The sequence below is a fragment of the Dama dama genome, chromosome X, assembly GCF_033118175.1.
Source record: "Dama dama isolate Ldn47 chromosome X, ASM3311817v1, whole genome shotgun sequence".
NCBI classification, from domain to species: Eukaryota; Metazoa; Chordata; class Mammalia; order Artiodactyla; family Cervidae; genus Dama; species Dama dama.
Genome location: NC_083714.1, coordinates 27,680,573 through 27,706,968, shown reverse-complemented (window position 1 = coordinate 27,706,968; position 26,396 = coordinate 27,680,573). Strand labels below are relative to the sequence as shown.

Genomic DNA, 26,396 nt, shown 5'->3' with positions numbered 1-26,396 from the left:
AGCACAAAAATAAAACATAAGGTACGCATTTCAACTTGAACTAGAACCATCTACTTAACGAGTCGCTCACACACACAGACACACACTCACCTCTATAAAGCAAGGAAAAAATAACTCACACCATCCTTAGTATCTGACGTCACTGTGAAATGTTGAGACACCAGCACCGCCGCCAGCACAGGGTCTCCCTGAACCAGTTGCACCGCTTGGAGCTTCATTTATTTGATCCTCTGGATGAAAGCTTTAGCTATCTTGTAAAAGCTTGAAGGCTTTAACACCGATAGTTCAGTAGTGCCGTATTTCCCCTCAGCTAACAAAATTATTTTCAACCACTGCCTTCTCTCTGGAATCTAACATAGGTCCTTCTGCCCCAGCAAGGTTTATAGAATGCTTTGTGGACTTAAAGCTTCTATGTCTCTCTGACCTAGAAGAGCCTAAAATGTTGAAGCAGAGCCATGTGGAAATCTTTGTTTACGGTTCTAAGGCTGAGAAAAGTCACTTTCAGAAAGAATTCGAGCAACAACTGAGCAATTAGGACACCACTTAGCACCACCATAATACTTCATCCTCTTCAGTTTTAGTCACTCAGTCATATCCAACTGTTTGCCACCCCATGGACCCACTAGGTCCATGCGAGCCCGCTAGGCTCCTCTGTCCAGGGGATTATCCAGACAAGAGTACTGGAATGGGTAGCCATTCCCTTCTCCAGGGGATCTTCCCAACCCAGGGATGGAACTCAGGTCTCCTGCCTTGCAGGAAGATTCTTTACCAGCTGAGCCACCATGAAGCCTCTTCAAAGGGCTCTTATTTCATTGGCTCTTGTGAGCTTCACACCATGTAACAGTGTGAATGGGTAGTGGCTAGGCTGTGGGTTGGGAAGTCAAGACAAGTCCTACAACTAATCTGTCACAGGTCACCCTGAAGCCCAGATCCCCTGATGTGACCTTGCAGCCAGTGTTCTCTCTGCTTTCCCTTATGTGGTCCAGAGTGAAGCAAATTAAGGTGAAATCTTGAGACACTGCTGTTTCTTTAGAACTCCTAAGATTAGAGCAAGGTTGGCAGAGATCATAAGATCATAACCCAAAGTTGTGTTGATACAGTAGACTGGCTTTGCAGGGAACCTGAGCTATTCAGTATAGCTGTCTACATGGATCAAATTCATTTGCAGTTAATTTTTTAAAATATTTATTTATTTGATGCTGGAGATGGTGTGAAGTAAAGGGAACCCTCTTACACTGTTGGTGGGAATGCAAACTAGTACAGCCACTATGGAGAACAGGGTGGAGAGTCCTTAAAAAACTGGAAATAGAACTGCCATACGACCCAGCAATCCCCCTGCTAGGCATACACATCGAGGAAACCAGAATTGAAAGAGACATGTATATCCCAATGTTCACTGAAGCACTGTTTACAATATCTAGGACATGGAAGAAGTCTAGATGTCCATTGGCAGATGAATGGATAAGAAAGTTGTGGTACATAGACACAATGGAATATTACTCAGCTATAAAAAAAATACATTTGAGTCAATTCTAATGAGGTGAATGAAACTGGAACCTATTATACAGAGTGAAGTATATCAGAAAGAAAAACACCAATATAGTATATTAAAGCTTAAATATGGAATTTAGGAAGATGGTAATGACGATCCTATATGCAAGACAGCAAAAAGACACAGATGTAAAGAACAGACTTTTGGACTCTGTGGGAGAAGGCGAGGGTGGGATGACTTGAGAGGATAGCATTGAAACATGTATATTACCATATGTGAAGTAGATAACCAGTCCAAGTTTGATGCATGAAGCAGGGCACTCAAAACCGGTGCACTGGGACAACCCAGAGGGATGAGATGGGGAGGGAGGTGGAAGGGGGATTCAGCACAGGGGAGACACATGTACACCCGTGGCTGACTCATGTCAATGTATGGCAAAAACCACCACAATATTGTAAAATAATTAGCTTCCAATTAAAATAAGTAAATTAATTTAAATATATATTTATTTATTTATTTGACTGTGCCTGGTCTTAGTTGCAGCATGCAAACTCTGAGTTGCAGCACGTGGGATCTAGTTCCCTGACCAGGGATTGAACCTGGGCCCACTGCATTGGAAATGTGGAGTCTTAGCCACTAGACCACCAGAGAAGTCCCACATCTGCCATTGATTTGATCCATGGTCCTTATTGATGTCATGGCATGTTTTATTTGGTTCAAAATAGATGTATTTCATTATCAGTGTGTGATAATTAAGTCTATAATTCAGCAGGATTTATTGAACATTTGTGCCCAGGTCTACTGGATTTGTTGAGATATATAACTAAAGCATAAAATCTACTTCTTGCCCTCAAGGAGCTTATTGCCTACACAGAGTGTGATTGGAGAATTCACATTAAAAAAAAAAAAGAAAGCTTCCATAGGTTAGAAAACAGACCAGAAAGAAGTGGAGTTTGCAGAGAAGGCTTCCTGAAAGAGAAACATCTCATAAAAAACCTTGTAAGATGAACAGGGTTTGAGTTAGTGGTTGGTGCCCTCACTATTAGTGAGGGCAAGCAAACAACTATAGATTCCATACACACAAAATCTCAATAGCTTAACAACATAGTAGTTTATTTCTTGCTCACATCACAGTCCAATAAAGGTGTCCTGTGGGACTGGAGAAATCCCCGCTCCTAGCAGTGACTCTGGAACCAGGCTCCTCCCATCCAGAAGCTCATCAATCCCTTAGGCTCCGAGTCCTCCACTGGGTACTCTGTATCCAGCCAACCAGCCTAGGAGGAGGGGTGCTCTATAGAGGAGCTCAACAGAAGTTTTTATCACCTAAAAACCACAGGGGCCCAGGTCTAGAAGTAACATATATTCTTTCTTCCTACACCTAACTGCAGAGGAGGCTGGGAAACATAATCTAGTTCCATTCTCAGAAAAATAAATAGGATGACCCAAATACATAGCGCTGTCTCTGTCATACTAAAGACGGAGTTTTCTGAAGGAAGGATGAAGAAGACAAGGGTGGCAGAGCAAGAGAAAGTCAAATTCAGCTTGGACAATTTTCTTGTTTGATTTAACTAAATTTGATGAACTTGTCACAAATTCTGAGCTTTGATCTTGGTGGGAACAAAAGGTTCATTCTTAGCAAATATTATATCACTGGCCATCCACTCATCATTTTCCCATGGTGACAGTCGTAACTAGATTTGATTATCTTTGTTTTCTCAGCACTTATAAACCAAGACATAACTTTTTTTTTTTTTCCACTTGGCACTATGTCTTCTAGATCTTTTTCGTTTGTTTGTTTGTTTGTTTGTTTTTTATTAGTTGGAGGCTAATTACTTCACAACATTTCAGTGGGTTTTGTCATACATTGATATGAATCAGCCATAGAGTTACACGTATTCCCCATCCCGATCCCCCCTCCCACCTCCCTCTCCACCCGATTCCTCTGGGTCTTCCCAGTGCACCAGGCCAAAACCAAGACATAACTTTTTAAAAATAGAATTCACTTTTGTAGAGCAGTTTCAGGTTCACAGAAAAATTAAGCAGAATCCTAATACCCTGAAACTAATCTGTCTGATACTCTAATAGTGGAAACATGCTATTATACTTTTGTCCAAACTCAGACTATGTCCAACAGCGAGAGTGAGCCCTAATGTAAACTGTGGTTTTGAGGTGATAATGATTTGTCATCGTGGGTTCATTAATTGTAACAGACTTACCAGTCTGGTACAGGACCTTGATAGTGGGAGAGGTTTGGGAGGTAGGGAGAGGAGGCTGGGGGTAAATGGGAAATCTCTGTATCAGGACATAACTTTTCATGGCTGTGCTATACTGGTTATTAGATTTATTTTAAGCGCATGGATCTTGTCTGCTCACAGCCTCTTCACTGACGATATATTCCTCCTGATTGTCCTCTAGCAAGCAGCATAAATTGGCAACTCAGGGAATAAATCCAGTTCAAAGATATGATTCATTTGGCCCACACTGTGTCTTTATTTAAAAATAAATATTGAGTGTGTTTAGGTAGGACATGCTGTCTTTAGTTAAGCTTTGTTTCCCTAGAACCTGTATAATCTAACACCTAACTTACCAACTTATGTCACCCACCTGTTCCCTGATGATATATGATTTTGTGACCCTTGTTTTTGAGGTCTCCTTTTTATTTAATAGATCATAAACAATAGTCAAGCTACCAAAGTCCCCATCACACGGAAACTCAAATTTCATGAAACTCACCAACTCTACAGGAATGAAGCCACAGAATATCTTTGAGGAATAATGCTAAAGAGGTCCAAGAGATCTACAGAAATAACAGAATTCTTACCATTTGAAAGAAGGGTCATGGTTCACTCTGACAGTCTAACAAAAGCAATGGACCATCTTCTCATGATGATACTCATACACAAAACATTTTGCAGATAATTTCATGGAGTTCTTTGATCCTCTGAAACAAGTCTGTACACCGCTCTTGTGGTAAAGTGATTGATAGCCCCATTTAGGCTTCTTGGGATAGTGATGAAAAGAATGGACATTGAAGTCAGACAAACAAGGACTACATCTAGCAGTTTCTAGGTAGGCAACCTGGAATTAGTCATTTGACCTCTGAACATCTATTTCCTGACACATATTAAGTAAGTGAAAGTTGCTCAGTAGTCATGTCTGACTCTTTGCGACCCCATGTACTATACAGTCCATGGAATTCTCCAGGCCAGAATACTGGAGTGGGTAGCCTTTCCCTTCTCCAGGGGATCTTCCCAACCCAGGGAGCGAACCCAGGTCTCCCACATTGCAGGAAAATTCTTTACCAGCTGAGCCACAAGGGAAGCCCAAGAATACTGGAGTGGGTAGTCTATCCCTTCTTCAGTGGATCTTCCTGACCCAGGAATCAAACTGGGGTCTCCTGCATTGCAGGCGGTTTCTTTACCAACTGAACTATCAGGGGAGCCCTGACATGTAATAGGTGCAAAATAAATCCTGAATAAATTAATAAGTGAGGAGAAAAACAGCTTTCTCAGTAAACTTTTAGGAAAATAGTGGTGGTGGAGGTGGGAGAGCTCTTCATTCACTCTGCCTTGCCTTGAAGGCTCAAGCTTTGAGAGGATCAGAAGGCGCAAAAGAGAAGACAAATGACCTTACCTGTCTTTCCCTCAATCACAATTCTTGGTCAACTAGCCCACCTATCTTATGATGTCTCTGAGTGCCTTCCGAGTCTTGAAATAAAGGACATATCAGTCTGAATGCTTATCATTTTTAATTTGCATTTAAATTTCTCACAAATTGACCTTTACTGTTTAGAATATACTGTAACTTTTTTTTTATTAAATAGTCATGTGATTGAATACCTCACACTGTTCTCTAGTCATGTAATGTTACAGTAAGTTTATTAGAATCTCTTCTTGAGAAAATCCCATTCTCATTGTTAACCACACAGTGAAATCATCTCAGCTGGTCATTAAGCTCTGCTTCCTTCCAACCCTAGTAACGTCCAGATATGTGTAATCTCTCCAAGTTCTAGAAGCTCCATTTAGCGTCTACCTAACAAGATAACTTAATAGGCTTATTGTGCAGAAGTAACTTGGCCCTTTCTGATCCCAGTAGGTAATTATAAGTGGACAGTTGTTAGATCAATTGGGAAATGGACTTTTCTGCTTAGTGGAGAATTGCCTTATAGACCACACATATGATGCCAATTTTCAGAGAATTGAAATGCACATAAACAAAGCAAAATATTTTAATCTCTCTTTGATTTAAAGGGCACTTTACAACCTACTGGTTAATGTCAGCTACACAATTCGGTCCTCTCAGTATTGGAGATTTAGCTGATGCCATGTTTGCACTTAAGACATTTGCTGAAAGTTTATTTTGATCATTTACCTCTGTCTCATAAAATTAAAGAGCAGATTGTGGCAGGAAAAAAAAAAAGCAGTATTTCAGTTTTCTGGTTGCTAGGGCTGTAGATGGAGAGAATTTTATGACTACTTTCCAAAGCTTATATCCCGCAAGAAGGTTCATTTTTAATACAGAAATAATAAAAATGTAGGTGGCCTCAACAGCTGTAATTTTTATAAATTAAATACAGAGATGCCTTCTGCCAACATTTGAAATTGGCATTCTGCACAGCCAAAAACTCTGATCTTCGCTGTTATCTAATTTGGAATTTTAGCTACTATTTCCAGGCTATTAACCTCCACATCTGGACTCCTAGTGATACCACATCAGGCTGCCCCTACTGCTTCAGTATCGATCAGCAACAGCCTCTTCCCCAACAGGTGATAAATTTATTAGTAACTATCCAGGCTGCCCCAGCTTTAGGCAATTGCCTTCTTAAGAATTATAGTATTTATTCATTGGAGGATAATAAGACAAGAGAAGAAGTCAAATACTTTCGCCCGTTAATTTGCAGCTGTTTCATATAGAGCTACGCTTCACAGAGGAAAGAGCCTGCAGTTCAGATATAATGTCCCCTACTTTGCATAAGACACTGTGAATAATTTTTTTTTACAAGATGCACTTTATTTATGAGCAGTTTCCTCCATAGAAAGAGCTGGTTAGGGCTTAATGCTGATGAATGGAGACAGCACCATTCACACTTGCAGGTTATGGTCTGTCAGTGCTTTCATTATGTGCACTAATTTACAAGGATTTATTTATTTTCTTACAAATGTAGAAATGTGCTCCAAGCTAAACATGCTGTCTGGGCGCCTGAGTGCAGTGCTTTCCTTGGAGGGGATGGGGTGGGGTGGGGACCCAGCTGTCTTGTGTTGTCCTTCCCACCTCCACCCCCACCCACCCCGCATCACTGCCTAACCTTGTGGTAATAGCACAGATCTCTAGGTTTTTTGCTTGCTCTAAAAATGAATGCTGGTTAGCATTTGAAGCCCTAGAAGCGATTTTCTCAGTGCCTGTTTAAATCTGTTCTCATTCAAAGACTGTGCCTTCCTTTGTGTTTTAAGTGCTAGTGAAAACCCTATCAAATAAGCACACGAAGGGACATGACCCTTGGAACAAATTATGCCCACAACATTGGGTAACAAATTTTGGAAAGCTGGGTGTAACTATATCAAAATCTGAAAGTCATATGGAATCTACAAGATCTTGCTGGCCCCAGATGGTTTTATGTGATCTGAAATCACTCACATCCTTATCTCCAAAGAAAAAAACTTAAAATATACTGGGCATGAGCCATCTCCCCCCACTCAGTCTAACAAACAGTAGTAGACCATACTGTATCATCAGCATCCCTGGGCTAGAAGAATACTCATTATGTGAGATGACCCCTCCCCCCACCCTCCCGCCAAGTAATGGCAGAAATAATTCTCTTTTTTCTTGCCTGTGATTTCATTTGGTTTTTAACCTCAGTGAAAATTAAAAACCCCTTAAACTTCTCCAGTGAAGAGTTTGTAAAACTAATTGTTTGGGGAATTTGTGTGTGGGGGTTGGTTGGTGTAGGAAAATGAGAGGAAATGAAAATATGCACATATAAAATATGCCTAGATGCATTAAAAAAAACTATCACACAGTCCCTCAAAACCCTTTCTACTATTTCTTTTTCAACTCCAAATGTCAGTATAACCCAATTAAATTTAATTAAAGAACCTCCAAAAAAGGAGTATTTTGGAATTTGGACAGTGATAAAAGAAATTGCTACACAAATATATGAAAGGAGAATATCCTACAAACTGTCAGCCAAATAAGCCCTGGAGGCCAACAGTGAGTATTTAATAAGCTTCATCTGTGGAGTTCAGCTGAGATGCACAGAGAGAGAACAGTTCAGTGTTTAGAAGTTCACAAAAATTAAAAGCAGGAAAACAATGTAAGTCCAAGATGATCCTCCCCAGAGCAGGACAAACTCCACCCTCTGATGGGGATGAAAAGTGTAGTAGTCAAGAAACAGAATTGTCCTCCCTGATGTCAGCACAAAGACGTATGTTCCTGTATTGCTAGTTTCTGTAGGAATACATTTATTTCTCTATACCTTTTGGGAATCTGTTTCAATTTTCAGCGATTTGATTCTCCAAGTTTATCACCTCCCCGTTAGAGCAACACTGAGTCTTACTGTTCATGTACATGGGTTCTTTGTCTTTGATTCTCATAGAACTTGCACAGTGTTTGACATGATTTCATAGACTTCAAGCATATCTACTCTTAGCCTTTGTCTCTCCAGACTTGATTCTTGATCTCTCAGTCCATTCTTTTATGACAGCCAAATTTCCAAGTTCACATTCAGTGATACTGAATACAGAAGCCATAGAAGGTGATCCCAAATCATAGTCCTGCCACACACCAGAGCAAGCATTCAAGAAATTGATTTTGACAAAACACAAAAATAAAAAGCAAAGATACTCGTTGGTTCATCTTCAGTCCAGATATTCTAGAGATGAAAGAAATATTCATGTACCATCATCCTTTGACCTGCCCCAGTCTTAAAAGTGTTTTGTGTAAAAAAAAAAAAAAAATTCCTTAAAAGTCTTTGTTGAAAGTGAAAATGTTAGTCACTCAGTTGTGTCCAACTCTTTGTGACCCCATGGACTGTAGCCCACCAGGCTCTTCTGTCCATGGAATTCTCCAGGCAAGAATACTGGAGTGGGTAGCCATTCCCTTCTCCAGGGGATCTTCCCGACCCAGGGATGGAACCCGGGTCTCCCGCAGTGCAGGCAGATTCTTTACCATCTGAGCCCCCAGGGAAGCCCATAAGGGAACTATGGTCCGTCAAGGTCTTTATGCCTCCAAAAATAATAAAGGGACTTATTGACATGGAATTCCCCTTGTCTGGATGTGCTGGTTTCCTTGGTGAACTCATCAAAACATAAATGACTTTAGAGGCATTTAGAGACTCAGTCGTGTCTGACACTTTGCGGCCCAATGGACTGTAACCTACCAGATTTCTCCATCCATGGGATATTCCAGGCAAGAGTACCAGAGTGGGTTGCCATTTCCTTCTCTAGGGGATCTTCCCAAGCCAGGGATTGAACCCAGGTCTCCCGCACTGCAGAGAGATGCTTTATCCTCTGAGCCACCAGGGAAGCCCTTAGAGGCATTCAGGGAAAGTTAAAATGAATCTGTAACTTTTATAGATCTTAAGGATTAATACTTCATGAGGAACATCAGGATTAAATCAAAGTACATCATAAAGTCAAGCCTTAATATTAACCTCCTGCCAAAGAATTAGCTCATCTAAAAGCAGTTTATTAAGCTGGGTTTATAAACTGTCTTTAGATGAGTTCACTCTTTGCCAGGAAAGTTATTGTGAGTGTGTGTGTGTGTGTGTGTGTGTGTGTGTGCGCATATGCACGCATGAGCATTGAAGGGATATGCTTGTTATCACAGATCTTCCTAACATTAACATACAGTCTGAGTTTCACAGGATCTGAATAAAGGAGAGATAGGAAAAGATAGAAAAAGACTAAACTGTAGATTAGTTTAAAGTAATATCATGTGGTTATTTTCAAAGTAGCAAGGGAAACAGGAGTTGACCGATATGTTCTTTATCAGTGTCTGACTCTCTTTAAATGCATTACTTTATTAGATATTTATAAAAGTCTAGGTTTAGAATAACCAACTCATGCCAGCCTGTCCAGGATTGTCCCACTTTTAAAACTGAACCCTGCCTTGTGCATGCATGCCTGCTCAGTCGCTTCAGTCATATCTGACTCTTTGCGATGCCATGGACTGTAGCCTGCCAGTCTCCTCTGTCCATGGGTATTCTCCAGGCAGGAATACTGAAGTGGGTTGCCATGCCCTCCTCCAGGGCATCTTCCCAACCCAGGGATCCAACCGGCATCTCTTATTTCTCCTGCATTGGCAGGTGAGTTCTTTACCACTAACTCCACCTGGGAAACCTGAACCCTGCCTCAGTCCCAGGCAAACCAAGACAGCTGATCACTTTAGCCAAGGAAGGCAGTAAAAGGTGTTTTGAGACCAATTTCCAGCATGGCGAGAACTGCCCCCAAGCAAATCTACACCAGTTGGGTGTACAACAATTTCACTCAGTTCTGACACAATCTACCGGTAAATAGCACCAGATCCCACAGGTTAAGGTGTTGGTCCTGCCAGGCTGCCTTCCCACCACCACCACCTCAGAGGCCAGTCACAAGTCCAGGTTGTCACCTGTGTTTCTGACAGAATTGCTATGGATAGGAGGCTCCAACACCTCCCTTCTTGGGTTCCATTAATTTGCTAGAGCAGATCACAAAACTCAGAGAAACATTTTACTCATTTGATCACTGGTTCATTATAAAAAAGATATAACTCAGGAACAGCCAAAGATGCATAAAGCAAGGTATGGGGAAAGAGTGCGGAGGCTGCCATGCCCTCTCTAGGTGTGCCGTTCTCCCCAAATCTCCATGTTCACCAACCTGGAAACTCTCCAAACCATGTCCTTTTGGGTTTTTATGGAGGCTTCATGATTAGTTCAGTTCAGTTCAGTCACTCAGTCGTGTCCGACTTTTGCGACCTCATGGAGTGCAGCACACCAGGCTTCCCTGTGCATCACCAACTCCCAGAGTTTACACAAACTCATGTCCATTGAGTCAGTGATGCCATCCAACCATCTCACCCTCTGTCCTCCCCTTCTCCTCCTGCCTTCAATCTTCCCCAGCATCAGGGTCTTTTCAATGAGTCATCTCTTCACATCAGGTGGCCAAAGTATTGGAGTTTCAGCTTCAACATCAGTCCTTCCAATGAACATTCAGGACGGATTTCCTTTAGGATGGACTGGTTGGATCTCCTTGCAGTCCAAGGGACTCTCAAGAGTCTTCTCCAACACCACAGTTCAAAACATCAATTCTTCGATGCTCAGCTTTCTTTATAGTCCAACTCTTACATACATGACTACTGGAAAAACCATGACCTTGACTAGGTGGACCTTTGTTGGCAAAGTAATGTTTCTGCTTTTTAATTTGCTGTCTAGGTTGGTCATAACTTTCCTTCCAAGGAGTAAGTGTCTTTTTATTTCATGGCTGCAGCCACCATCTGCAGTGATTTTGGAGTCCCCCAAAAATACAGTCTGCCACTGTTTCCACTGTTTCTCCATCTAATTGCTATGAAGTGATGGGACCGGATGCCATGACCTTTGTTTTCTGAATGTTGAGCTTTAAGCCAACTTTTTCGCTCTCCTTTCACTTTCATCAAGAGGCTCTTTAGTTCATCTTCACTTTCTGCCATAAGGGTGGTGTCATCTGCATATCTGAGGTTATTGATATTTCTCCCGGCAATCTTGATTCCAGCTTGTGCTTCTTCCAGCCCAGCATTTCTCATGATGTACCTTGCATAGAAGTTAAATAAGCAGGGTGACAATATACAGCCTTGATGTACTCCTTTTCCTATTTGGAACCAGTCTGTTGTTCCATGTCCAGTTCTAACTGTTGCTTCCTGACCTGTGTACAGGTTTCTCAAGAGGCAGGTCAGGTGGTCTGGTATTCTTATCTCTTGAAGGATTTTCCACAGTTTATTGTGATCCACACAGTCAAAGGCTTTGGCATAGTCAATAAAGCAGAAATAGATGGTTTTCTGGAATTCTCTTGCTTTTTTGATGATCCAATGGATGTTGGCAATTTGATCGCTGGTTCCTCTGCCTTTTCTAAAACCAGCCTGAACATCTGGAAGTTCACGGTTCACGTATTGTTGAAGCCTAGCTTGGAGAATTTTGAGCATCACCTTACTAGTGTGTGAGATGAGTGCAATTGTGCGGTAGTTTGAGCATTCTTTGGCATTGCCTTTCTTTGCGGTTAGAATGAAAACTGACCTTTTCCAGTCCTGTGGACCCTGCTGAGTTTTCCAAATTTGCTGGCATATTGAGTGTAGCACTTTCACAGCATCATCTTTTAGGATTTGAAATCGCTCATCTGGAATTCCATCACCTCCACTAGCTTTGTTTGTAGTGATGCTTCCTAAGGCCCACTTGACTTCACATTCCAGGATGTCTGGCTCTTGGTGAGTGATTACAACATCCTGATTATCTGGGTCGTGAAGATCTTTTTTGTACAGTTCTTTTGTGTATTCTTGCCACCTCTTCTTAATATCTTCTGCTTCTGTTAGGTCCCTACCATTTCTGGCCTTTACTGAGCCCATCTTTGCATGAAAAGTTCCCTTGGTAGCTCTAATTTTCTTGATGAGATCTCTAGTCTTTCCCATTCTATTGTTTTCCACTATTTATTTGCACTGATCACTAAGGAAGGCTTTCTTATCTCTCCTGGCTGTTCTTTGGAACTCTGCATTCAAATGGGTATATCTTTCCTTTTCTCACTTGCTTTTGGCTTCTCTTCTTTGCACAGCTATTTTTAAGCTATGCTGTTTGGCTTTTTATGGAGGCTTCATAATCATAGTTGATTAAATTATTGACCATTGTCATGTGAACTCAATCTCCAGCCCCTAGGTCAGGAGGTGGCCTTCAAAGTCTTCCACTGAGCTTTCTTCCTTGACTCATAGTATAGCCCCTCCGGTAGGTCTCCAGTAACATGCTCAGATAAGAGCAACCCAGTGGCAACCATCAGTACTATGAAACGCTTTCTTGAGAACTGTCATTTATGGAAGCAAAGAGACCTGAGTCCTCAGAGACTGGTCACATTTCTCTCTCTCACTATGAGAAATTCCAAGAGTTTTAGGAGCTCTGTGCTAGAAAAAAGAACAGAGACAAAAATTTCCTTATTATATAAATCACAATCTCATAGGCAGATAACCTTTTCCATATTTTACCAAAGAAGAGGCTGAAATTTTTCAATACGAATGACTCAGTCAAAGTCACAAAACAGTTGTAAGTGATGCATTCAATATTAGAACCCAAGCCTTCTAACTGCCTTTATATAGTTTCCAAGAAACCAGACTTTAATTAACACAGTGTGTAAAACTACTGTGAGAATTTTATTGACTTTTATGTTTTCTAGAAGCTTAACCATTCCTTTTGTGACACCATAATTTTGCTCTCCAGCCCCCTCTTAACAGATAATACAGAAAAAAAAAAACTCAGCCCAGTTTATCAGAATTATTACAGACTCTGTTAACTGTGAATTGATAAAAATAATTTTAATGCTTTCCAAGTCAGTTATTTCTAATGCAACTATGAAAATAAGCAGTGGCCTATGCATCTGCACTCTGAAAGCAATGTAACCTACACTGCCTCCCCTGTTTTTTCCCATCTGTCTTAAAGAGGAATTTCTTTTTTCTGTTTGTGGGGCTGAGCGAGTATCAGGAGAGTGAGTGGCAATGTAAAACTGGACAATGAAATGATGAGACCTGGCTTGATCTCCACGTGTTACACTCTGTCCTTTCTTCTCAATACACAAAGAAGTGAATGTGTGTCCACACAAACTTCTCCCGTTACTGCCCTGTCTGTGCTGAGCAAAATTGAATCCATATGTCTTTAAGATGCCTTTTCATTTCGATGGCTTCTTTGAAAATGCTGATCTTGGTGCAAATGTGGCCCTTTGGACTACTAATACCCGTTTGCTCTTCCCCAACAGGCATCACAGTTGATAGGCACGGATTCATTTACTTTGTGGATGGGACCATGATTCGGAGAATTGATGAGAATGCTGTGATCACTACCGTCATCGGCTCAAACGGTCTGACATCCACACAGCCATTGAGTTGTGACTCAGGAATGGACATCAGTCAGGTAGGCACCACTGGTTTTCACGCGCTATCACCATTTGGCATCATGGAAATGGATAACAATTTTCTCATACAGAAATTAGGTAGAAAGGAAGCCTGGTGTATCCGTTATAACACCAGATAGCAGAAGTTTCTCTTGATGTCAGTGACTTTTTCCCTCCTCTGAAAAACTCCAGTTGAGAGAAAAGGGAAAACTAGGATGGGAGTAATGCTAGGCAGAATGTTGGCGTGAAAATTAAAGTCCAAGTTTGAATCAATTAGAGGGTAAGACCAATTTCACTTATTGAATTATTTTCCAAGATATCTAATTTTATTCTTTTTGAATAATACAGTAACTCCCATTTGGAAAAGCACTGATTACTAAAGTCTTTAAAAATCTTTTTTAATGAATATATGAGCATGACTTCTTATTCATGTGTATGTAAATAGCTATTTCTAGGGCATTATTTTTTCTTTTTTAAGTAAAAGCAATATTCCCTCTGAGATCTAGTTTACATTTATTTAGGAAAGCTTTTTTGCCAATAAGGATAAAAGGGAAATTCAGTGTAGTTCCCATCTGAGTCCAAAATTCTGATTTTACAAGAATTCTAGAAAATCAGGATTAGGCAGGTGGAGATTACAGAGCATATAGCACAGCCCCTGCACCTTGTGAATGACTGTCTTAGTTTGCAGACATAGTTTGCAAGAGGTTGGTGTGTTAAATGAGGGAAATAGACTAGACAGTCATCGAAGGAACTTTCAAACTAACTTCCATGAATCTATGACTCTGATGAAGTAGATTACTTATCTTCTCAAATGGATTAAAATAGAAGTTGAGGGTTTTAGAATTGGTATGTCAGAGAGGACGGTTTTGACTATAAGTGATCAAAGTGATTTCAACAAGAAGGTTTCATTAATTCACATCGTAAGATGAGCAGAAGTAGGCAAAGATGCCAGCAGATCACATTGTGTCACACTGACCAGAAGTAAATCACTGGCAGAGGGGAAACAGGATCTCCAAAATAGATTCAGACCCTCTGGAACTGGGGCAGCCTCCCTCAGCATATCGCTGCCTAATTCTAGAACCCAAATCAGGGTTCTGTTAGCAAGCAATGAAGGACTGCTGTTTGGTAGGCAACCAGCCATAGTCTCCATAGTTAGGGTACCCCTGCCTCACCCCAGTAACTCAGAAAATAGTCAGAGTCAACTACAAAAAATAAAAAAAGAATCGGAAGGCCTGGAAAAGTGACAAAAGGAATGAACTATCTTTAAGAGAGATACAAGTGGATCAGGCTATCCTGGAGCAGCTTAACTTTCCATGATGCAAAATCCTGCAGGAGGCAGGCAAAGGGAGCAGTATTTATGGCCGTGAGGAAGGGTGTGAATGTGTTTATATGGAGGAGGGGGATGAAAGAGAGAAGGTACACATATATGATTCACTTGTGGGATATTTTTGACTTAAAATAGAACACTTAGTATTGCAATCAGTCAGCTGTAGACAATTTATCTGTTTCTGTGTGGCAAAGTTATGCTGAGAAGAGAGTTCTTTGTCTACATAGAGCAAGTACAGGATCGTCATCACCACGAGAAGGGTTCTTTTCCACATAACAGTTCACAAGCCATAATTGCCACCATAAAAGCTACCTCACCCCTTTCAGATTGGGGTGAAGAGTGTAGCCCACTGAACAGGAACCTGGTAACCAGGAGACAGACTTACAGTTTCTCTATGGCATTTCATCCCAAGTCTCGATTTCCCTGACAGGAGCCCCCCAACTCCCCCCCCCCCTTCCCTTTTCCTTACACAACCTCAGCATGAGAAAAAGTTGGTTTTTTTGAGGGGGGTGGGAGATGGAGAGTTGAGTGTGGTAGGAGGGGGTAGGTGCTAGAAACCAACAGGACAGCCTAGGAGAGAAATAAGGCTTCATGGGACTTCCCTGGTGGTCCAGTGGTTATGACTTCATGTTTCCAATGCAGGGACACGGGTTTGATCCCTGCTCAGGAAACCAAGATCCTGCATGCTGCATGGTGGTCAAAAAAAAGATATCAGGCTTCATATCCAAATTATTTAGCTGCTGTCTCCACTGCTGTCCATCACTTCCTGTTGTGTCCTTCAAACACCCTAAAGAATAACTAGCATCTTTCATCTTAGGCTTGTACAAGACACTGAGGCCAGACTGATTTCTCCTTAAGTGTCTACAGTATAACCTTCCATTTTTATTAGGGGCCTGCTTTTCAGGGTCCCAGTCCTTCCGTCTGGAATTTCCACTGCTGGTCTAAATCCCCTTTCCAACTCTCCTTACACCTTACCTCTTCATGGGACCCTTCCCTAACAGTCCTAATCCTCACTGTGGTCTCATTCCCTTCCTGAAATTTAATATCACTACATTTACTGTATAATCTGCTCTCTGTTGCCAAGCTATGTATCCAACTAGTTTCCCACAATAGACTGTGTTCTTTAGACACCATGGTAAGTGCTCAGCAGGCACAGTTAACATACATACCAATACCAAAGAGACGCTATGATGCAAAAAGTTTGAAGGAGTAGTGAGAGATGAAGCTGGAGGGTAAGTGGGGATAATGTGGTAAATGACCATATAAGCATGATCACGTTCCAGTTTTATCCAGTGGACAATGGGGAGCCAATGAGAGCATTAAGCAAGAAAATGTATTTTTAAGATAGTCTTAAACATGAAAATTCTTTTTTTAAACTTTTATTGGAATATAGTTGATTTACAGCGTTGTGCTAATTTCAGGTGTACAGCAGAATGAATCAGTTATACATATACATATGTCCACTCTTTAAAACCCTTTTCTCATTATACATCAGTACTGGGTTTTGAATAGAGTTCCCTTTGCTATATAGTAAGGCCATATATATGTATATACACACACACACACACACACACCAGAGAAGGCAATGGCACCCCACTCCAGTACTCTTGCCTGGAGAATCCCATGGACAGAGTAGCCTGGTAGGCTGCAGTCCATGGGGTCACTGAGAGTCAGACATGAGTGAGCGACTTCACTTTCACTTTTCACTTTCATGCATTGGAGAAGGAAATGGCAACCCACTCCAGTGTTCTTGCCTGGAGAATCCCAGGGATGGGGGAGCCTGGTGGGCTGCCGTCTATGGGGTCACACAGAGTCGGACATGACTGAAGCGACTTAACAGCAGCAGCACACACACACACACACACACACACACACATTTTATATATATATATATATATTTTATATGTGTGTGTGTGTGTGTGTGTGTGTGTGTGCGCACACTAAGTCACTTGAGTTGTGTCCGACTCTTTGCAACCCCATGGACTACTCTGTTCATGGGATTCTCCAGGCAAGAATACTGGAGTGGGTTGCCATTTCCTCTTCCAAGGGATCATCCCAGACCAGGGATCGAACCCAAGTCTCTTATGTCTCCTGCATTGACAGGTGGGCTCTTTACCAATAGCGCCACCTGGAGGGATTATCAGCTTAATCACATAGTAATAGCAAATAGAGGAGTGAGTGAGATCTTCCAGGGAGGGGATGTAAGGATTAAAAAAAAAGAGAGAGAGAGAGAGAAGCCTTCAGACCAAATTCCAGCCATATCAATATTCAAGAAAAGGCTAAGGAATAGGAACCCACAAAAAGGAAACTGAGATAAAGAGACCTGACAAGTAGGAGGAAAACAAGGAATGTGTGTGGTAAAAAAAAAAAAAAAAAACCCAGGGAAGTGAGCTTTTCAAAAAGAGGGGAATGATTAATATCAAAGTCTGCTTATAGATCACTAAAATGAGGTAGGTTTTGTTTTGTTTTTGTTTTTTTTTTCCCTAAGAAGCCATTTGGTTTGACAGCATTCGTGACTCTGATAAGAGTGCCTTTGGTAGAGTGCTAATTAATTGGAGTTGGATGGCAATGTTAGAGTGGGAGGTGAGGAAATGAAGAAAGTGAAAGTAGATCACTCTTTTGGGATGTGGGGCTGGGAAGAGGAGGATTTGGCATGGAAACAAATCAGCTCCCAGGTGTGTGCGAGTTAAGAACCCAGGTACGGTGCAGGTAGACAAAAGCTGGAAGACCCTGAAGGAAATCCTCTGGGTCAGAGTGTCAACCAGGAGGAAGCCAGCATGTGGCCCGCTCATCCTTTGTGGCCAGAGTCTCCCCTGTCTCTTTTGACAGTGGTGGCAGATCGGGGGCTTAGGTTTAGCGTGACTTTACTTAAGCACATGGGCTGTGTTGAGCTAGAGGGAAGAAAGCTGAGTAAGGAGCTTCATAACACCTTCCAAGAGGAAAGCCCCAGTTGTTTATAGTAGTACTTACAGTGATCCAGCTGAGCTTACACAGTGCTCAGTTTTATATTTCAGTAAATCAAAATATATTGATGGGTGAGGGTGGAGACAGATGTCTAAATGAGAGCACACAGATTCTGCTGACAGACAGAGGCAGGAGAGAAAAGAGAGGCCTGACTGCAGCATGAAGATTTGAATCAGACCTCATGAAGAGCTTACTGATTCTAAGACTATGTGGCAGCATCATACATTATCGAAAGAGTTTATAGAATCACCACCTTTTGAAACTTTTAAGGCAAATGTTGGATAGCAATCATCTATGAACACTTGGAATACAGACCTCTCTGAATTCAGGAAGATGGATCAGCTGTTTTCTCAAGATCCTTTACAACATCTTGAATGTTTCTCTACAGAAATATAACCCAAATGCCAAAGTTCCTTGTTACTTTCTCTATATTTCAAAACCAAAAGGTCCTGGGACTTAACCCTGGCAGTCCAATGGTTAAGATCCGTGCTTTCACTGCCTGGAGCCCAGTTTCGATCCCTGGTTGGTGAACTAAGATCCCACCAAAAAGAAAAAGGTCCCCAACAAGGGAAGTCCCATTCATGCTAGCAGAGTACCTCTGGAATCTACAAGGTGATGCATTGGTCTTCTGTACTTTTCTGAGACAAACCTGAGCCCCTAGAAAGAATCAGTCCTCAGAAGATGATGAATGTCCTTCCTCTAGTAATTCTAATAATACCTGCTACCACTTATTGAGAACTTACTATGTGCCAGGAACTATGCTAAGCATCTTACTCACACTGTTCCATTTTGTCTCCACCAGCCTTAGGAGGTAGGTGTAGTTATCCCCCATCTACAGAGAAGAAAACTAGTAATCAGAAGGATGATGTACTGTGTATGAGCACAGAGTTATTAAGTGATACAGCCAAGATCTGAGCACCAGCCTTCTGACTCCCATGTGCAGTTTCCCCACGTCTACATTTTCAGTGACTGCTAGAGATAACCAGATATCATTGTATTTAGTGGGTGACAAATGTCATTTGGTTGAGGAAGATGCTGTTTATTTAGTGGCACTTTAGGCAATAGTTTAATAAAATCTAATCATCTCAAGAAATGAAATTTGCTTTGACAATAAAATCAGCCATTTGTTCAAAATCAATATCCTTTTTCTGATTTACTGAAATGCGAAACTGAACTCTCGGTGTAAACTCTGAGGCATAACTGCCCATTGTAAGCACTGCTATAAACAACCAGACCTTTCACTTCAGGAGATGAGTTGATTATGAAGAGATCGGGCTGTTTATTTCCGTTGCTGCTGCTGAATCATCTAGCTCTGGTAACTCACTTCCATCTCGTGCCTGACTAGAACGGAATTGGGAGTTAGACCAAGTCTCTTGGTGTGATAGCAAATTTGAGAGTTGATTTGCTCCTTGGATCCAGCCTAATGCCCTCCCCCAAACCAGCCCAAGAGAAGATACACAGGCAACATAGGCCTCTTATAGGCAGATAATCCTGTTGACCCACTGTCCATAATGTGCACCCTTTGAGGTGTTTGTCTGAGTATCCAGTACATAACCAGTCCTCTGTATATGCTTGTTGGATCATCTTCATACTACAAAGTGGTTCCCCAAAGCACTTATTTGTCGATAGGCCTAACAAGTGGAAGGAGCATGGTTATGAACAGTATCTGGTTCTTTGGAGGAACCAACCTTGACCCCACATGTTCAATCTATTGAGCTAATCTACTGGGAATTCTCCTCCTCTCCCCAGTCATTCCCTCCAGAATATTCTCACCATTCAGTAATAGTGAGATTATTGTGTGATTATTAATAGAATATTAAGCCAGCCTCTCCTCAAATGCCTCCTGGGATAGGAAACTCACTCCCTTTCTCCAGCAGAGCGTTCCATCATTGAATGTCTCTGACTGATGGAAACCTCTTCTGGGATCCCTTTAACATTAACTTTTTAATCTTCCTTTAATTTTCACCACCTAGCCTTTACTACAACTCTTTAGGCCTTGTGGTATGAATTTAATCTGTCTTCTAGGAAATAAATATATTTTTGAACCAAGTACTATGCTGAGTGCTTTCATATATATTATCTTCTTTAATCCTCATGGCAATTTTTCATCAGAAGTATTATGTTCCTCTATTTTTAATCAACACGAAAAGCAAGGTTCAGAGGAGTTGAGAAACTTAGTCAAGGTCATACAACCAATCAGTGGCAGAGTTAAAATTTGAACCTGGTTGACCTGATTCCAAAGTTCACATTCTTTTCACCAAACTACTATATCAAACCACTTTTTCCACCTGACAACCTTCTCAATGCATGTGAACAACTCTCTCAGACTTCCTAAGTCACATCCCTGGTTCATTGAACAACACTTCACTTGCCACGGTATTGAGTTTCCTTTACCATTCTCCTCACTCTTCTCTGAATGTGTTCTCATTTATCTATATCTCTTTGAAAGTGAGGCTTCCAGAAATGAATAAAATAATCCAGATGTGCTCTGACTCACTCCAAGGTAAAATGGTGACTATCGCAACCCTTTTTCTCTATTCTCTGTTTCTGTTCATTTTGCCTGGGGGTTTTCAAAAGGTTTTGCCAAAGAACATTTACTTCAAACAAAAGAAGTCCCCATTTATAAAACTGATGCCAACAGCAGATTCATACAAGAAGTAGTATCCTAGAACCTTCTCTATTCTAACTCACTCCCACACAGTGGGACTTTGTATGGCGACCCCCAAGGCACTTTTGAAAAATGTTTGGAAAATAAAGAGCACAGGTTAAGAAACCACAGTCAAAGCTGTGTTGGATTTTTGGTCACTTGTGACATACGTTGTGATTATAGAGGGACTTCCCAGATGGCACAATGGTAAAGAATCTACCTGCCAATGCAGAAGACTTAGGAGACGTGGGTTTGATCCCTGAGTTGGAAAAGTACCCTGGAGAAGGAAATGGCAACCCACTTCCATATTCTTGCCTGGAATAGTCCATGGACAGAGAAGCCTGGTGGGTGGGCTATAGTCCTTGGGGTTGCAAAGAGTTGGGCATGACTGAGCATTCATGCAGACACATGACTATAGATGACTAAAAATTCACATGTCTCTCATCCCCATCTCCTCACCCTGTACTTACAAACTTGATCATTTGCTTGCTTTGGCTGTAACCCTCACTAATAATTATATTTTACACTATTGTTCAGGATATAAATTGAAATAAAATTTTCATGAAATAATACTTACTTTTAGTACACATGCATCATAATACAGGATCTTATGTTAGTCTGTATTCAATTCCAGCACATTAGATTCAGTCCTCGTCTTTGTTTTCTGTTCCCATCCAATATCTTCACTACCCTTCCTAGCCTTGTGTCACCTATAGATTTGAATGCTTTCTATGTCTTCATCCATGATGAAATTTATGGATAGATAGACCAAGGAAATTGTGGCACCACTTGACTAGTTATCTCTTAGATTGTGAACCCATCTGTTTGAACTATCACCTATAGGGTATGATTCATAGTGGATCAGGAAATCAATATGATGGCCTATGACTAGTTCTCAAGAAAAATGAAATATAACAAAAAAATTTCAGGGTGCATCATGTGTGGTAAGTGTAAGTATTGTTTCACAAAACTTATTTCAATTGTATATCCTGAACAAGAGTGTAAAATATAATTCTTACTGAGGTCATAGTCAAAACAAGCTTGAAAGCCACTACCCTCACCCATATTTCCCCTAACTTGTCCACAAAGGTATCATGAGAAACCTTACCAAGTTGGTAACTCTGTTTAAAAGGAAATAAGAGGACTTCCCTGGTCATCCAGTGGTTGAGAATCCACCTGCCAATGCAGGGGACACAGGTTCAATTCCTGGCCCAGAAAGATTCCACATGCTGCAGGGCAACTAAGCCTGTGAGCCACAACTACTGAGCCCATGTGCTCTAGAGCCCAAGCTCCACAATAGGAGAGGCCATCACAATGAGAAGCCCGAGCACCGCAACTGGAGTACAACTAGGGAAAGCCCGCATGCAGCAAGAAAGACCCAGCGCAGCCAAAAATGAATTTGTTTTTTTAAAAAAGCAACTTTATTAAAAAAAGAGAGAGAAAGGAAATTAGAATCCCTTGACATCATTCGTTTCAAGTCATAGTATCCAAAAACACCACTTCCTCATCTAAGAACTAAGAAAAAACTGTATAACACTTTCCTAAAGCAACACCTTTATTGGAGAAGGCAATGGCAACCCACTCCAGTACTCTTGCCTGGAAAATCCCATGGACGTAGGAGCCTGGTGGGCTGCAGTTGATGGAGTCGCGAAGAGTCGGACACGACTGAGCGACTTCACTTTCACTTTTCACTTTCATGCATTGGAGAAGGAAATGGCAACCCACTCCAGTGTTCTTGCCTGGAGAATCCCAGGGACGGTGGAGCCTGGTAGACTGCCATCCATGGAGTCGCACAGAGTCGGACACGACTGACGCGACTTAGCAGCAGCAGCAGCAGCAAAGCAACATCAGGTCCCCTCCTTGCAGTTTGTGGAGCCCATCTTTGGGTTCTTCTTGAAGTCAGACCTATGTGTAATGACATGTACTCTTCCAGCACAACTTCTACTACCCAGTATTACCCAGTAATCATAAAAACTTGTTCTAAAAACTCATTTGCAAGTTCTAAGAGGTAACTCTTTCTGTCCAGAAAAACTTGAACTCAATTTAAAGAACTGAAAGAATTTGATGCCTTTCTACAATCCCTGCACCCATCTTGGACTTTGAAAACTTAGAATCAGTGTTCTTTGTGGCCATTCTCTTTAACAAAGAAAGCAAAACTTAGCTCTCTCTCATCCGTCAGCATTATACCACCTGCCCCAAGCCTCAGAACTTTGCCTCCCTGGTAGTCTTCAGCTCTCTATGTACCTGAAAAAAGCTATTTTCTATTTTTCTTTCAATTTTTTTTGCAAGTTTCAGATAAACTAACCACAACTGGATAGAAGGGGAACCATAAAGGCTCCTCTTCCAAATCTACATGTCAGTTCAATTTTGTACAAGTGGATTCAGCATTTTCTGTTGTTTTGAAAAACTACATATAATTACATGGAGGCATGAAAAGTTACAGCAATCCAGGGAGAACAAAGAAAAGAAACAGTAGTTTTAGTACAGAAAAGGCACCTTCTTTTCCCCCTTTTAAACTCTTGCCTAATATCTCTCATTGTCTCTTCTTCAGTCCCCTGCCAACGCTTTCATGTCTACAGAATAGCCTCCATCACCCTGAGTGATACAGATGATATTGAAACTCAAGTTCTTCAGGGGTTACTTGGCTTTCTTTGTGCACTTCCATCACTCTCCATGAGCACACTGAAAGAGGACAGAATTAGATCTTTGGAAGGAAGGCCATTATAAGTGAAATTCCCTGCAGGGACAGACTTCTGAATTTTGTGAAGCTCCATAGGGAATCAAGAAAAATCTGAATCATAATAAGTTTGCTTGAATAAAGGGATTTCCCAGGGGAGGAAAAAAAAGAAAGTTTATTTTAAAAGTTCTTGCCACCAGAGATGAAAATCTCACCACCTCCACCCCCAACGCACCCTCCCAATGCTTCAATGACTATGGAACCTATCTTATACTCAGAGCCAAGAAAAAGTCTGTGGCTGTGCTGCAGAGAATTCAGACCAGGGATATGTGGTAAAAGGAAGGAGTAGCACTTCAGATAAACGGCAACACAGGGAAGATGTAAGCAAGTTATCTGAAATATATATAAGCACCTCTTTCCAAAGCCAGCAAGATCAATGGGCAGCAGGGACAGCTGGGTGGGAATAAAAGAGAGGTGACCAAATAGATAAGAGAAGTTTAGGGAATAGAGCATGGCTCAAAGGGCAGATTAACAAGGCCCAGGGTGTAGTTGGCCAAAAAGTTCATTCAAGTTTTTCCAGCACACCTTACCCAAATGAACTTTTTGGCCAAACCAATAAAACGAAACCACTATTTGCTAGCCCTTGTGCCAACCATTTACTTCATCATATTTGGTTATGGTTAGTTTAAAAACTAAATCAACCACTTTTTTTGTGTGTGGCCACATCATGTGACATGTGGGATCTTAGTTCCCTGACCAGGGATCAAACATGTGTCCCCTGCAGTGGAAGCAGGGAGTGTTAACCACTGGACCACCAGGGAAGTCCCTGAATCAACCACTTCTATAGTGGCCACCAACTAATGGATTGGATGGCATTAAAATTCATATCAGGATAATGAAAACCTGGTGCATACATCCAAGGGAATATTATATAGCCTTTAAAAAGGAGGAAAGCTTGTCACATCCTACAATATGGATGAACCTTGAGGACATGCAAAATGAAATAAGCCAGTCACAAAAAGACAAATACTGTGTGAGTTCACTCATATGAAATATCTAAAGTAGTAAAAAAAAAAAAAATAGGAACAGAAAGTAGCAATGTGGATACCAAGGGGAATGAGGAGAGGAAATTAATGTTTAGGATGTCTTTATTGCAAGATGAAAAAGCTCTAGAGATCTGTTGCACAACAATATGAATATACCTAACACAACTGAACTGTGTTTAAGCATGATTAAGATAGTAAATTTAATGTTATATGCAGGGGGTGTTATAATAATAATGATAAATTCATACCAACCAAACCTCCGATGGATTTTCTCACTTCCTTTCCCTAGTCTCATGCCTGGACAGCGTAAGAAGTGCAGCAGTCTTACCGATCAGCCATTGGCTGTTGCAGCAGTCCAGATGTAAACATCCTAAAGCAGCAATGTTCTGCTCTATTCACTTGAGCCACGTGCACCTTGTCAATCCATATCAGTCATAGCCAGTCCCTCCCATGGATCCAAAGGCTCGTGCTATGAATGTAGAAATGGGGGGAGGGGGCTAGTGCTATCCTCTATGGCAAAGAGGGAGCCCAGTCTACACCAATCATGGCAGGAAGGCGCTGCTAACTTAGCCACACTGTTCTCAACGAGCTTAATATATCAATAACCTTAAATGTGAAAGTATTTAGAGAGATGACTATTGAATAAAAATGAGCAGACTTCTTGTCAGATGCATTTATAAGGGATTCCTTGGTGGCTCAGTGGTAAAGAGACTGCCTACCAATGCAAGAGACACAGGTTCGAGCCCTGATCTGGGAAGATCCCACATGCCGAGGAGCAACTAAGCCTGTGAGCCACAACTACTGAGCATGTGCTCTAGAGCCCAGGAGCCACAACTACTGTGGCCATGGGCCTCACCTACTGAAGCCCTCGCGCCTTAGAGCCTGTGCTCCACAACAAGAGAAGCCACCCCGATGAGAAGCCTGCACACAACTAGAGAGTAGCCCGCAGGCAGCAACAAAGACCAGCACAGCCAAAAATAAATACGTAAAATAATTTTTTTTTCTTTCTTTTTTTTTTTTTATTAGTTAGAGGCTAATTACTTCACAACATTTCAGTGGGTTTTGTCATACATTGACATGAATCAGCCATAGAGTTACATGTATTCCCCATCCTGATCCCCCCTCCCACCTCCCTCTCCACCCGATTCCTCTGGGTCTTCCCAGTGCACCAGGCCCGAGCACTTGTCTCATGCATCCCACCTGGGCTGGTGATCTGTTTCACCATAGATAATATACATGCTGTTCTTTCGAAACATCCCACCCTCGCCTTCTGCCACAGAGTCCAAAAGTCTGTTCTGTACTTCTGTGTCTCTTTTTCTGTTTTGCATATAGGGTTATTGTTACCATCTTTCTAAATTGCATATATATGCGTTAGTATACTGTAATGGTCTTTATCTTTCTGGCTTACTTCACTCTGTATAATGGGCTCCAGTTTCATCCATCTCATTAGAACTGATTCAAATGCATTCTTTTTAATGGCTGAGTAATATTCCATGGTGTATATGTACCACAGCTTCCTTATCCATTCATCTGCTGATGGGCATCTAGGTTGCTTCCATGTCCTGGCTATTATAAACAGTGCTGCGATGAACATTGGGGTGCACATGTCTCTTTCAGATCTGGTTTCCTCGGTGTGTATGCCCAGAAGTGGGATTGCTGGGTCATATGGCAGTTCTATTTCCAGTTTTTTAAGGAATCTCCACACTGTTCTCCATAGCGGCTGTACTAGTTTGCATTCCCACCAACAGTGTAAGAGGTTCCCTTTTCTCCACACCCTCTCCAGCATTTATTGCTTGTAGACTTTTGGATAGCAGCCATCCTGACTGGCGTGTGATGGTACCTCATTGTGGTTTTGATTTGCATTTCTCTGATAGTGAGTGATGTTGAGCATCTTTTCATGTGTTTGTTAGCCATCTGTATGTCTTCTTTGGAGAAATGTCTATTTAGTTCTTTGGCCCATTTTTTGATTGGGTCATTTATTTTTCTGGAATTGAGCTGCAGGAGTTGCTTGTATATTTTTGAGATTAATCCTTTGTCTGTTTCTTCATTTGCTATTATTTTCTCCCAATCTGAGGGCTGTCTTTTCACCTTACTTATAACATTTATAACCTTGGAACAGTTATTCACTTCTTCAAGAGTACTAGGGGATATTTT

At 41.4% G+C, this 26,396-nt stretch overlaps 1 protein-coding gene across 1 annotated transcript in view; it reads left to right on the top strand.

Moving 5' to 3' along the window:
• The window catches only part of TENM1 (teneurin transmembrane protein 1), an 887,850-nt gene that overhangs the window by 803,084 nt on the left and 58,370 nt on the right, over positions 1-26,396 (top strand). Inside the window, exon 26 of the mRNA XM_061137497.1 lies at positions 13,447-13,601. Within this exon, the coding sequence (XP_060993480.1) occupies positions 13,447-13,601 (155 nt within the window). The remainder of the gene's footprint in view (positions 1-13,446; positions 13,602-26,396) is intronic.